The following is a 12,244-nucleotide window of genomic DNA, read 5'->3' as shown; positions in this document are numbered from 1 at the left end:
TTGGTCATACAAAAAGGCGTTATGCATGGTGGCAAAAAATCACAGCATTCCAAGAAAAACACTTGCTACCCACAGTAAAATTTGGTGGAGGTTCCATCATGCTTTGGGGCTGTGTGGTCAATGCCGGCACTGGGAATCTTGTTAAAGTTGAGGGACGCATGGATTCCACTCAGTATCAGCAGATTCTTGGCAATAGTGTTCAAGAATCAGTGATAAAGTTGAAGTTACGCAGTGGATGGATCTTTCAGCAAGACAATGATCCAAAACACCGCTCCAAATCTACTCAGGCATTCATGCAGAGGAACAATTACAATGTTCTGGAATGGCCATCCCAGTCCCCAGACCTGAATATCATTGAACATCTGTGGGATCATTTGAAGAGGCTGTCCATGCTCGGCGACCATCAAACTTAACTGAACTGGAATTGTTTTGTAAAGAGGAATGGTCAAAAATACCTTCATCCAGGATCCAGGAACTCATTAAAAGCTACAGGAAGCGACTAGAGGCTGTTATTTTTGCAAAAGGAGGATCTACTAAATATTAATGTCACTTTTCTGGTGAGGTGCCCATACTTATGCACCTGTCAAATTTTGTTTGAATGCAGATTGCACATTTTCTGTTAGTACAATAAACCTCATTTCAAGGCAGAAACATTACTGTATCCAACAGTTATTACATATATCAAACTGAAATAGCTGTTGCAAAAACACCAATTTTTATAAAACATTAAGCTTAAGATTAATAGGGGTGCCCAAACTTTTTCATATGACTGTACATATATATTACCGGCTGATCATTGGATGAGTGTGGGAAAAGTGAATTGTTTGCAATCAAATATTACCAAACCCTCCAAACCATCTGTCATATGGGTAAAAGAGAGCAGTGCGGACAACGTTATCCCACATATTATTTGATTTAGTTGGATGGCCATACAGAGACATGGGAAAGGAGCTTACGTGGGTAGGGACGCGATTATAGGGGGAGAAGAGCCAACCCAGGTAACAATTGACATTACTTAAAGGGGTTGTCCAGGATTTATAAATTGATTAGTCATCAATATCAGATTGGTGGGGGTCCGACACCTGACAACTCCACCTATCAGCTGTTTGCAGCCCCCACTGCGGCCAGATGTTAACAGTGTATGGAGTAGGGAGCAGAAAAGCTCCTATTGAAGTGAGTTTCGGCTCTGCCGGGTGTCATCCCCCCACAGATCTCATATTGATCAAATGATAGGTCATCCATTTATAAGTCCCCTTTAAAATGGTTTGAATTTGAATGAAGTGAAAAGTTCCACCTCTTGTCAGCTCCACAATGGGTTCAACACAGGAGAAAGTTCCCCTCCTCTGCCTATTAAGAGGACTTGAACTCTAGCGCCACCTATTGTAATTATAAGTATCAATCCTAAAATATCGACCCTTTAAAGAACCTTTTCACAAAACTTAGGATAAAAGCCAAACTAGAATCTCAATATACAGACACGTGTTTCAGGGTGTTGCTCCTCCTCAGTGCAAGGCATGAGATCTTATTTGGCCGTATGAGAAGCATCTGACTCGGGTCTAAGAGGTAACATTTCTCCTTGAAGAGAGTTGAGGCATAGAACCAGTGCTGTGTATGAAGGGGACTGACTACCTCCTTACAAAAGCTAAGCCAGCCCTCTTTTCCAGTTTATGTATTAGTTATAATAGAGAAGGGGGCTGGCTTAGCAATCGAACTGAAGCGGACAGCTAGTCCCCTTCCTCACGTCAATAGCCAATGCAGAGTGGGAGGAAGCTCAAAGTGGAAGCGGAGCAGCAAGAACCCAGGATGGGCAGTAAAATCGAGCCATTGGTGAATTTTTCAAAAATAAATATTACCTACTGAAAGTAGGGTCATACGCTATCGGCGTATTAATAATTGAAATGTAACTTTTTTTTAGCTTATATTAAAAACAACAGAAATGAGTTTCAAAGCAGAGATTTCAAAAATTACACAAGTGGCAAAAGCAGTAACGCAAAAACCCTCAGACATGTTCTCAGACACCCATCTACTTTGTTTAGTTCTCCATCCAAGATTTCACATGATCACTTCACCGTACCATATCAAGCATTTCACATGATCACTTCCACAGAGATTCAAATATGGACTACTGCAGCCCCTCTCGGTGCTTCTCGGTTGCACCATTTGGCAGAACACGTATCATAGAGTCATAGTTGGAAGGCACCTCCATGGTCATCGTGTCCAACCCCCAGCTCAATGCAGAACTCACTAAACCATCTCAGACAGATGTCTGTCCATGTAGTGCTTAGAGACCCATAATATAGTCCTATAAGGACTCGAAAGTTTACCACTGTATAGGGTCAAAGTATATAATGTCATGCATGTACATGGTGTAAGTAGTAGCTGGTAGGTACCAGGTTATGAACCAATGTATAGACTAATCTGTCGAAAGTTTTAGCTCAATTGCCAAACAAGCCAGCCACAATTAAGAAATCTACCACTATACAAGTCACCAGAACATTACATGTAGATGCAAAAAAATGATCCTCAAAGTAATACCACTATGCATTTGATCAACATGTATATCATCTCATTGTAGGGCGATAATTTCACATCTGATGAACAATGGTAAGAGCATATTATTGGAATAATTAATTACACAATTTGACATTCTATTGCTAGTAACATTGAATGTCTTACCTAATAATGACGTACATCACGGCACAGTTGCCCACCAGGCCCACCACACAGACAATCAGATACACCACGACTATAGTGACTTGGATACCCAGTGGTAGAAACCTGTCTCCTGTCCCATTGAAGAAACTGCCATTTAGGCTGGAATTGAATAAGAACGCTCTCAAGAAGGCAGCCTCGTAGGGCAAGTCCTGCAGAGGGAAATCCATCTGTCACCAGAGACCTGAGGGGCAGAAGAAGACAAGTTCAGGAGGAGACGAGTAAGCCACATCCACTGTGCTTTGGTTAGAAGTTTTAGATATGACCTACCAGGAGGCACCAGAAGGTGATCCTGCCACGGTACTGAGCTCAGAATCTAATGCATTATACATGGAACAGCAGAGCAATAAAACATCTTACCTGAGAACCTGCTGAGCCATAAAATAAAATGTCACTGAGCACATGGTCTGAACACGTCCCCTGACGCCAGCTTTCTAACCATTTACACTTAGAATATGGTTGCACTCGAGCCAGGTTGTCGAACATTGTGGACTGAGGGCTTCTTGAATTTTCAGAGTGTATAGTACATGGTCAAGAGCTTAATGACCAAAGCTCCATGACTACAAGATCGTAATGATGCCATTCACATCCAGGATATGTTTACCTTTATTAATCAATTCCTACAATTCATTCCAGTTCATGGTTATAAGTAAATATGTATTGAAGGAGACGATATAAAATGTTAATATGTAATATAAAATTTAAATGAGCAAATTAGAATGAAACTCTTGATAAAGAACATACAGCTACTTGGAACTTATGGGGGTTATGAATTTGCATTATGCCATAATTTCATGGATGGCGGCACAACATTTTTGTGTCAAATTATTCAAAAAAGCTCACGCGGTTCATGAATTTTGCGCAAAGCAAAACATGTTCTTTGCTTTTGTTGTTAACATTTTTTGCAACTTTTAACCGCAAGAAGTTACATGTTCAATTAAAATGGCACAAAACATGCGGAAAAAATTATAGAAGTACATAAAATTACCTCGTGGGGGAAGTGGAGTAAATTTTTTGCACAATTTTTGGACTTTTTAAAAAGTTGCAATTGATAAATCAGCTGAAAACATCTGGAAACACCAAACCCACAATGATGAGCATAAAAAAACAAGTCAAACACATGTAAAATAGACTTTTAAAAAGGTGCAAAAATAGTAATTTGAAAGTGAAAAACAGGCAAAAAAAATACTAAAAACTAGACAAAACATGGTGCAATTGCAATAATGAATCGTGCCTGTGTGTCTTCTGGACTTGTGTACACATGACGATGCAGATTCGGCCTGAAACTGGATGCTGTTATATAGAGGTAGTGTCCCATATAGCATTGCAAGAGGAGACCATTCTGCAGTGGTACATAGACTGTCCCCAACCCAGGAAAGCCTGCAGCTCATGAATATCGAGGACTCTACAATGTCGTTTGGAGGACTCCTGGCTCCTTTCTTCTTGCAATGTTTCCACTGTCATTGTATCAACCTATAGTATAGTGGCAAGTGTGACGACAATATAATCAGGGTATCAGTTACTATTTTCTGTTGCCCTCAGAAAGGGCAGCATAAACCTGGTGATGGTTTCCATTTTCAAGAACTCAAACCTGGTGATGGTTTCCATTTTCAAGGACTCTCTCCACTGGCAGAGAATGGAAACCCACGGGCCTTATGCTATGATTTCTGATGCAAAAGTGCACAGGACCTGCACATGACCAGCGAGGCTCAAAGACTGCAAGCTCTCTCTATATTCAATACCAGTCAAAAGTTTGGACACACCTGTTCATGCAGTGGTTTACCTTGTTCATATTGCACTGTGCATATTGTAGGTTCAACATGGAGGCAAGAAAACCATGAAGGAACACACAAAAACAAGTAGTAAAAACATATGTGTGAAAGAAACCAGAATATTTGTTTAATCTTACATTCTTCAAAATATTCCCCTTTTACACTGATGACAGCTTTACACCTCCTTTACATTTTCTAAAGCAGCTTCATCAGGAATCACCGGTAATGGCTTTCAACAATCTTGAAGGAGTTCCAAGGTTGTGTTGAGCTCTCGGCTGATCATTCCAAACCACCTCAATTGGGTTGAGGTCTAGTAATAGTTTAAGCCATGTCATCTCCATCCCTGTCCTTTTGGGTCTCGTAGCACTTACATAGCCTGGGAGTGTTTTGGCTCATTGTCCTATTGCAACACAAATGATGGTCCCACTAAGTGCAAATCAGATGTATAACATGTCGTGGAATAAAGTGGTAGCCATGCTGGGTCAGTATGACTTTAATTTTGAATATATCACTAACAAATGCACACACATCCCACCCCTCTGCTTCCATGTTTTAAGATAGGAACCACACATGAACAAACCATCCACCAAGGTTTTCAGTGTCTCACAAAGACAAAGCATTTGGTACCAAAAATCTCACAGTTTGACTCATCGGACTACAGTAGAGATTTCCACTTATCTAATGTCCAGTCCTTGTGTTGCTTTGCCCAACAAATATCTTCTCATTTGTAGTCCTCAACACTGGCTTCATTGAAGCAATTCGACCATAAAGGCCTGGTTCTTGCAGTCTCTGGACAGGTGATGTGGAGATGTATCTGCTACTTGATGTCTGTGCATCATTTATAAGGGCTGTTATCTGAGGTGTTGTCAGTTTGCGGTTTCTGAGGCTGGTAATTTATTCTCTGCAGCAAAGGTAATCTCAGTATTTCTTTCCTGGGTCAGTCCTCACGCGAGCCAGTTTCACATAGCGATTGGTGGTTTTCATGACTGCAATTGAGGAAACCTTCAATGTTCTAGCCATTTTCTGAATTGACAAACCTTCAAGTCTTAAAGTAATGATGGACTGTTGTTTCTCTTTACTTAGTTAAGTGGTTCTTGAGATATTCTGACTTACAACAGTTTTGGAATAAGGCTCAGCACTGTATGGAGCTGTGCACTAACACTGCCTCAGCAAAACACATGGTGGTCTGATGGTCACAAACACTTTCTATAGGTCGGCGATTGGTTCCACAACTTAACTCTTGATGAGACATAAATGTTCATTAAAAGCCATTCCAGGTGACCCAAAACACACCTTCAGGTTATGTGAGAGCTATGTGACCAATAAGGAGTGGAATGGAGACTACATCAGATGACATTGGCTTCACAATCACCCGACTGCAACTCAATTGAGATGCTTTGGGATGAGTTGGACGCAGAGTAAAGTCAAAGCAGCAACAAGTTCTCAGCACTTCTGGTACTTCCTTTCAGACTGTTGGAAGCAATTCCAGGTGACACCTGATGCAAATGTTTGAGAGAATGCCAGGGGGATATAAAACTGTCATCAGAGGAAAAGGGTGGTACTTTGAGAAATCTAAGATTCAGCACATATTCTGGTTTGGTTTCTTTACTAATTGTGCTCCTTTGTGGTTTTACAGCCTCAGTCTCAATCTATAATGTGCACAATCCAATAAGAACAAGGGAAACCATTGCATGAACAGTTCTATAAAATAAAAATATGGGGAGCAGCCCAGGGCCTATGGCCTATGGTCTTCTTGATTATCCACTCAAAGCAATCTGTCATTTTGGAAAGCAGCAGATGTAACCGGACATTGCTGAGGCATCAGTTGCTTTCTTAAACAAATGGAACGTCCCCTATTGACAAAACCATTTCACAGGGCATTTATTAATTGGTAGTGTAGGATAGTATATGATTCAGGAAAGGGATGTTAAGCTAAATGCCCACATTAGACTAAAGTCGGCCAAGCCCGCCATTATCTGAGAGATCAGCCGACAGTCTAGTGTGTATGGGGGCCTCTCAAACCTCCTCTGACAGAAGATGTCAGGGTAAAGAAGGATCCAGTCTATTGGATTTCCAACAGACGATCCTTTTGTTCTCCCTGGAGATAAGCCGGTGTCTCTCTCATATAGAACACAGGAGCACTTGGCCAAACAGAGCACTTCTGTGTATGGGGAGTGAGGAGAGATAGCTAGAAATCTATCTAGTATGTATTGGGGACCCAAATCTTTGATCTGACGGGGTAAAGCCTAACTACATCTCTACTGATTTTGACTGTTGACGTGACACAGGTAAACAGCTCACTTGCTTTGCATAAGATCTCACTCCAGTCCCTGACTGCAGTAAGATTTCTGGAGTAGTGCACAGAGGCGCATGCCACTCGTCAGACGTTCCAGATTCATGAAGAGGCGTGCATAGGTGCAGTTGATCTTGGGTCCTGAGATTTGAAAGACCCAAAAGGCCCCTCTGCAAAAAAGATAGATCTTGTACATTGTAGGTCTTAGTGAATATTATGCATTGGAGTTTGGGAGTTTCAAACAAGGACTCTGACTGCCATAATGCTGCCATAATGTTGACAAAAGGAATGGATGTCAAGTGGTTCATAACGATACGTCTGCATCATTATTATAACACCAAAATCTAGATTTTGCTATTACATGTATGCTTCTAGCATTGGCCCACTGATCTTAGTAATAAAAAAATGTTTTTACAAATCAATACATACGTGATATGTAGCCTGGTAGTTACTACAATCAGTTCATAACAATAGTCTGGTATAGACAGCCACAAGTACAATGAAATTCTTAAAGGGACAAGATGACATAGTAAAGGGTGTCTTCTGCTCTTGTAATCTCAGGGCGGACAGCTCGAAGACCTCTTAAAGGGGCTGTCCAACTATTTAATTTATTGGACTATCATTAGGATAGGTAATCAATACCAGACGGTGGGGATGTGACACCTGGTATGCCCATCAATTAGCTTTTCCTGATGCCGGCGGTCAGTTGCAAAACATTGGCATTTTTACACCAGTTTCAACCAGCTCCTCCAACTTTTTAAGAAGTGGGCAAAGTTTAGCTGGGAGGGGCAAGGCCAAGTGTTGTAGACAGATTTATCATAATATACACCACAAAATAGCATAAATTAGGACAAAAATATACTCCCTGACTAGGGTGCTTTTTTTCTTTTTTGCAGTGGCGCATGGCAGTTGAAAGTTACGCCAAATTCATTAAGAGGCATAAAAAGCACACTGTTCACTGGTTATCATGGGACGGACATACCATTGGGGCAATCTGTGCAGCCGCACCGGGCCCGAGAGGTAAGGGTGCCCACATCCACTTTTAAGCATAATTGTCCATTATGATGAGCAAATGGACTGCAATGGGCCCACAGTTGCAGAACAACAAAGGGCCCTCTTCTTTTTGTATCAGCTCCTGGTTCATCATCAATCTTAATGAATCAGGTCCTTCTCTGTTCTGAGTTCACCCCACAGAGGCGCCCTCCGCTAGCGCATTTTGCACCACGGAGCACACAGGAGATGTCCTGGCTCAGATTGGACCCATCTACCCAAGGTACCTGCCAAAAACATAAGAAGATGAAAACTCCCTCAGGACAACATTAATTGTCCTCCTGTCCTAAGAGACAGGGGTGCTGAGGAGTGAGCCAGCAGCAGAAGGGAAGCAGACGTTTTGATATTTTCTGTTTACGCCCCTGATTGTCCTGTTTTACTAAACTTACCCGTGTTTTACGTCACCTTTCAATTCCCTACATCAGATTCTCGCACTAATGCAATAACAGATGGATCTCTTGATCCGTTGTGCATAGATTATTAGTGAAAGTTGGAACATAACGCATTCAAAATTGGGTAATTTCTGTAAAGTACTTAAAGAGGACCTGTTATTACACACCTGTCCCAGGTCCGGGCTTTGCTCCCATCTCCTCGGTCTGCTGGCCTCTGTTGCCCTACATATGACATCATCTCCCTAGGTCTTTTAAAGTCCATTCGGTCACACACCTGAGCTTTCAGATTGCTATCCTAGATTTTAGTTTGTTTCTTGCCTTCTTCTGTGCACACCATGTTACTTGCTTCAATCCCTACTGTCCTGTTGACCTCTCTTCGTCCTTCCTGCTGTTCTCGGGACTCCTGTGTGTGCTACGTCCCCGCTGCCCATGTGCCATGGCCAACTGCACTGACGCCAGGGGTCCGATCCTGGGGATTAGCGGGTCCGCGTCACAAGGTGAACCTTATATCTGTCACTTGGTCAAGAGTGGCCAGTATTGGTCTTACTTTGTTCCTGCTGCTCCCCTGGGTATTCCCTGGGAGCGTGGTCCTCAGGATTCTCGGGGGCGTATCTTTAGGCTGCTCTGCATATTTATCTTGTGAGCCATGCCCCTTGTAAAGACTATAAAAATTAGATCTAAATAAAAAAGACCAGTATCTCTGAAACTGTATGGTGGGTCATAAAAAAGAATAAAAACAGATTAATCAGGGGAGCAGTGGGAATAAAATAAGAGCAAAAATCTTCCACTTAAATCTGGTGGTAGGTCCTCTTTGAAGGAACAAGAAGAAATGGAAAGTGCTTATGTAAGGGGGAAGACCGGGGTGTAAGTACTTTCAGAACAAGGGATCCGGAACTGCCAGGGCCGTGCCTCTGGTTGCAGGGGGAAGACCGACTGCGAGCACAGGAGTCAGGTGACCAGGAAGCTGGGGGCGTGTCCAAAGCCAGAGCTCAGGGGTCAGGTGACCGGGGAACTGGGGGCGTGTCTAGGAAGAGGGAGAAAAAGGAGGTTTGCGCGGGAAAGCAGAGAGTTGACAGTTGAGGTCAAGCCCCAGTAGAGGGAGAAGAGACGCAGGGTCCGTGGAGCCAAGCAAGTGAGGTGCAGTGTTATGGACTAGGGGCTCAGTGGGTCAAACCGGAGACTGCCCACTGCCACCAGAAGACGTGGAGCAGAGCAAGTGAGGTGCAGTGTTATGGACGAGGGCCTCAGCGTGTCAAACCGGAGACCGCCCGCTGCCGCCAGAAGACGGAGCATTGTTTAAGCGGGGAAGCCAGAAGAAAACAACACCGGCATCAGCCGGCAACTGCCCTGTGGGGAACAAGAGTCAGCTAAGTGTAAAACTGCCGATTACAACCGTGTCGACTCTGCTACATCTAGCCAAACTGTGGATTGTCGGTTATAGTCTGTTACCTGCTACTCCCCTCGTTGTCCCCATATTTCCCCTGTTACTCCCTGCGTGGAGATTGACCCTGTTACAATAAATCCCCCCTGTTTATTAACCCTGTACTGGCTGCTCTGTGTTTCTTTGTCACTGCATCTAAAGTACCTGTGTCACACTTATGCCAAGTAACAGATGTGAGAGCATCTCCCTAAAAGTCCTCCTCAATTTAATAGAATTTCTTAAGTTGCTGCTAAACTTCAGGAAAAGTGAAGCTTTAGAGAAGCCTTGTGGTGCAGCATGCCATAACGTGTAACACTGGCCTCCTAATTTTGATCTATTGATTTTCAGTTCTACAGGTTTGAAGATTGTATGACACTTTTAGGTTGGAAACTATGCTGTAGCTCAAAGAATCATGGAAAATATGTCCATAAGGGCTCCTGGTTCTAGATTTACAATTTCGAAGAAAAAAGTTTATCTCCAGTACCAATCTATTGATAGATGTAGGTCTGCCCTAGTGCAGAATGTGCAAAGACCCTGCAGCCCCTCCATAGTCACATCTGCCTCATTATTTCCAGTGGCATGGGACATTTACAAAAGGGTCACACAACCTAAAGTCATGAGCGTCTCAGCACTGGAGATATGTGATATCAAGTAGTAATCATGGGGGGCAAGAAGTTTTCTTCACTCCCCGTCTGTCATCCCATTGAAGAACACTACAGGGAGCAATAGACTGCACAGTACAACGTAGCGTCCCTTGCAATGCTTGGTATACCTACTGCTGCAAAATTCTGTACATCCCTAAATGCCATCAATATGTATCCAAAGATGCAACTCTGGATACACCTAGAGGCTGAAAATATATATATACTAAACCAACGCCAAGCTATATCTAGCAAGATAGCCATGCAGAATAATAGAGTGTAAGCCCTTGTGCCTACGACAAGCAGTCTCTATAGGAATATAGATGCAATCAGTGTATGTATACATATATATTATACATAGTAACACCGGGAATGAAGCAAATTAGTAACTTCCCCCCTCTATCACTGCTATACATGGTATCCAGATCCCCAAAATGTCACAGATCCCTACATATCCCGAGAGTGATGTCACTTATATGTTACAATATAGCAACCCCCCCCCCACCATAATGGTCACTGTGTGCATGGGAGGGAGTCAGTCTTCTGCTACAGTCCGGTGTCAGAAAAATACATTATTTCACAAGGTATCACTGATTAGGAAGGGTCAGACAGACAGACATTAGGTACACAGCACTGTGAGTGGCCTTTTCAGGGTTGGAAACATTGCACATACTGCTGTCTGCAGCACATTTTTACAGTCTGCAGCATAATACCAGCTGTGAAGGTGCAGTATCATATATATTCCCCAACGAAGTGTGAACAGCTGCATAAACCTCTGCATAATGTGACACCTAGCAGGTAGTATACAACCCAATGTGTAAGACAGAAAAATGCACATTGCACATACATAAGCAACCTGTAGCTCCTCAGCTGGTACGACTTGCTGACACTTGTAGTTCCCCAACTACTGCAAAGCTACAGGTTGTCAAATCCAGCATATGTACTGTAGGCAAACCAGAATAAGCCATCACTGAGCATCCCCTATAGGAGACAGAATGCAGGTAATGCTGAGGATGCTATATGGGGTCATTGGTGCTGCCCCAGTGCTGGGTAAGTGGATGGGGTAACACTTTGCTGGTCCCAGAAGTTGGGATATAGTTGGGGTCTCTCTGCTGCAGAGCATCTCACACTGCACCACACATCCCTGCACCAGTACATAGCAACAGAGCACTTGGTGCAGACTGCATGACAGCAGAGCACCCCACAGCAAGGCAGGCCTGGCAAGACAGGGGGCTGGAGGGGTACCCCAGGATAACACGACCCCATATGGAATTCTGGAGGAGAAGGCTGGGACTTACCCTGTCTGGTTGCACCTTGATTTGCAGTGTGATGTCTGGAGTCTCCCTGCTTCTCAGGCTGATGATGATGATGATGATACCTCCTTCCCCAAAACAGAGACAGCTGCAAAGCCCTGGCCAGGGAGGGAGAGGGGGGATAATCACATCGATGCTTCGGAGGGGAGCACAGACACAGGCAGGGAGGGGGTGCTGGCTGCAGAGAGCAGGGCTGGAATTCTGCATTAACTCACTGTGCTGCTGATGCTACACAGACAATGGCTGGGGAGGAAGCACCAAGGCTTAGACCTGGGCTGGAGGGGAGGAGAGGAGACATCATTACACAGACATAGACCTGTGCAGTGACTGATACTATTGTGGGGGTCCACCCTGCACATTTAGATGTTGCTCTGTGGAAACTCAAGGGTTAATAGTGCTGAAAAAATGCCCTTGAGTGGGAAGGGGTTAACAGGATTGGATGTAGTGACTTCCATCCAAGGGCTTGATGGAAGCAGATTCAAGCATCTCAGACTAGTACTTCATGGTTAAATTGTTAAAGGAAAGCAAGGGGTTAATGACAGGGAACTTATCTACAGTGGTTGTAGTTACACTTTTGGTCCTGAAATCTAAGGGGGCCCAAAAGAACCCACTGACCCATAAGAAGACCAATGGTCCTGAAACCTATGGGTT

The 12,244-nt window shown here is 43.5% G+C and overlaps 1 protein-coding gene across 1 annotated transcript in view; it reads right to left on the bottom strand.

Annotated features, from left to right (window-relative positions):
* OPRL1 (opioid related nociceptin receptor 1) overlaps positions 1-11,846 on the bottom strand; it is a 133,779-nt gene extending 121,933 nt beyond the window's left edge. Inside the window, exons 1-2 of the mRNA XM_073682902.1 lie at positions 11,579-11,846; positions 2,677-2,896 (exon numbers count right to left, since the gene is read on the bottom strand). Of these exons, the coding sequence (XP_073539003.1) occupies positions 2,677-2,882 (206 nt within the window). The 5' untranslated portion in view covers positions 2,883-2,896; positions 11,579-11,846. The remainder of the gene's footprint in view (positions 1-2,676; positions 2,897-11,578) is intronic.
* Between the last annotated feature and the right edge of the window lie 398 nt (positions 11,847-12,244).

This window comes from Phyllobates terribilis, unplaced genomic scaffold (genome assembly GCF_046119375.1).
Source record: "Phyllobates terribilis strain yellow unplaced genomic scaffold, ASM4611937v1 Scaffold_5__5_contigs__length_657084704, whole genome shotgun sequence".
Taxonomy (NCBI): Eukaryota; Metazoa; Chordata; class Amphibia; order Anura; family Dendrobatidae; genus Phyllobates; species Phyllobates terribilis.
This window is presented reverse-complemented; position numbering and strand designations above follow the sequence as displayed.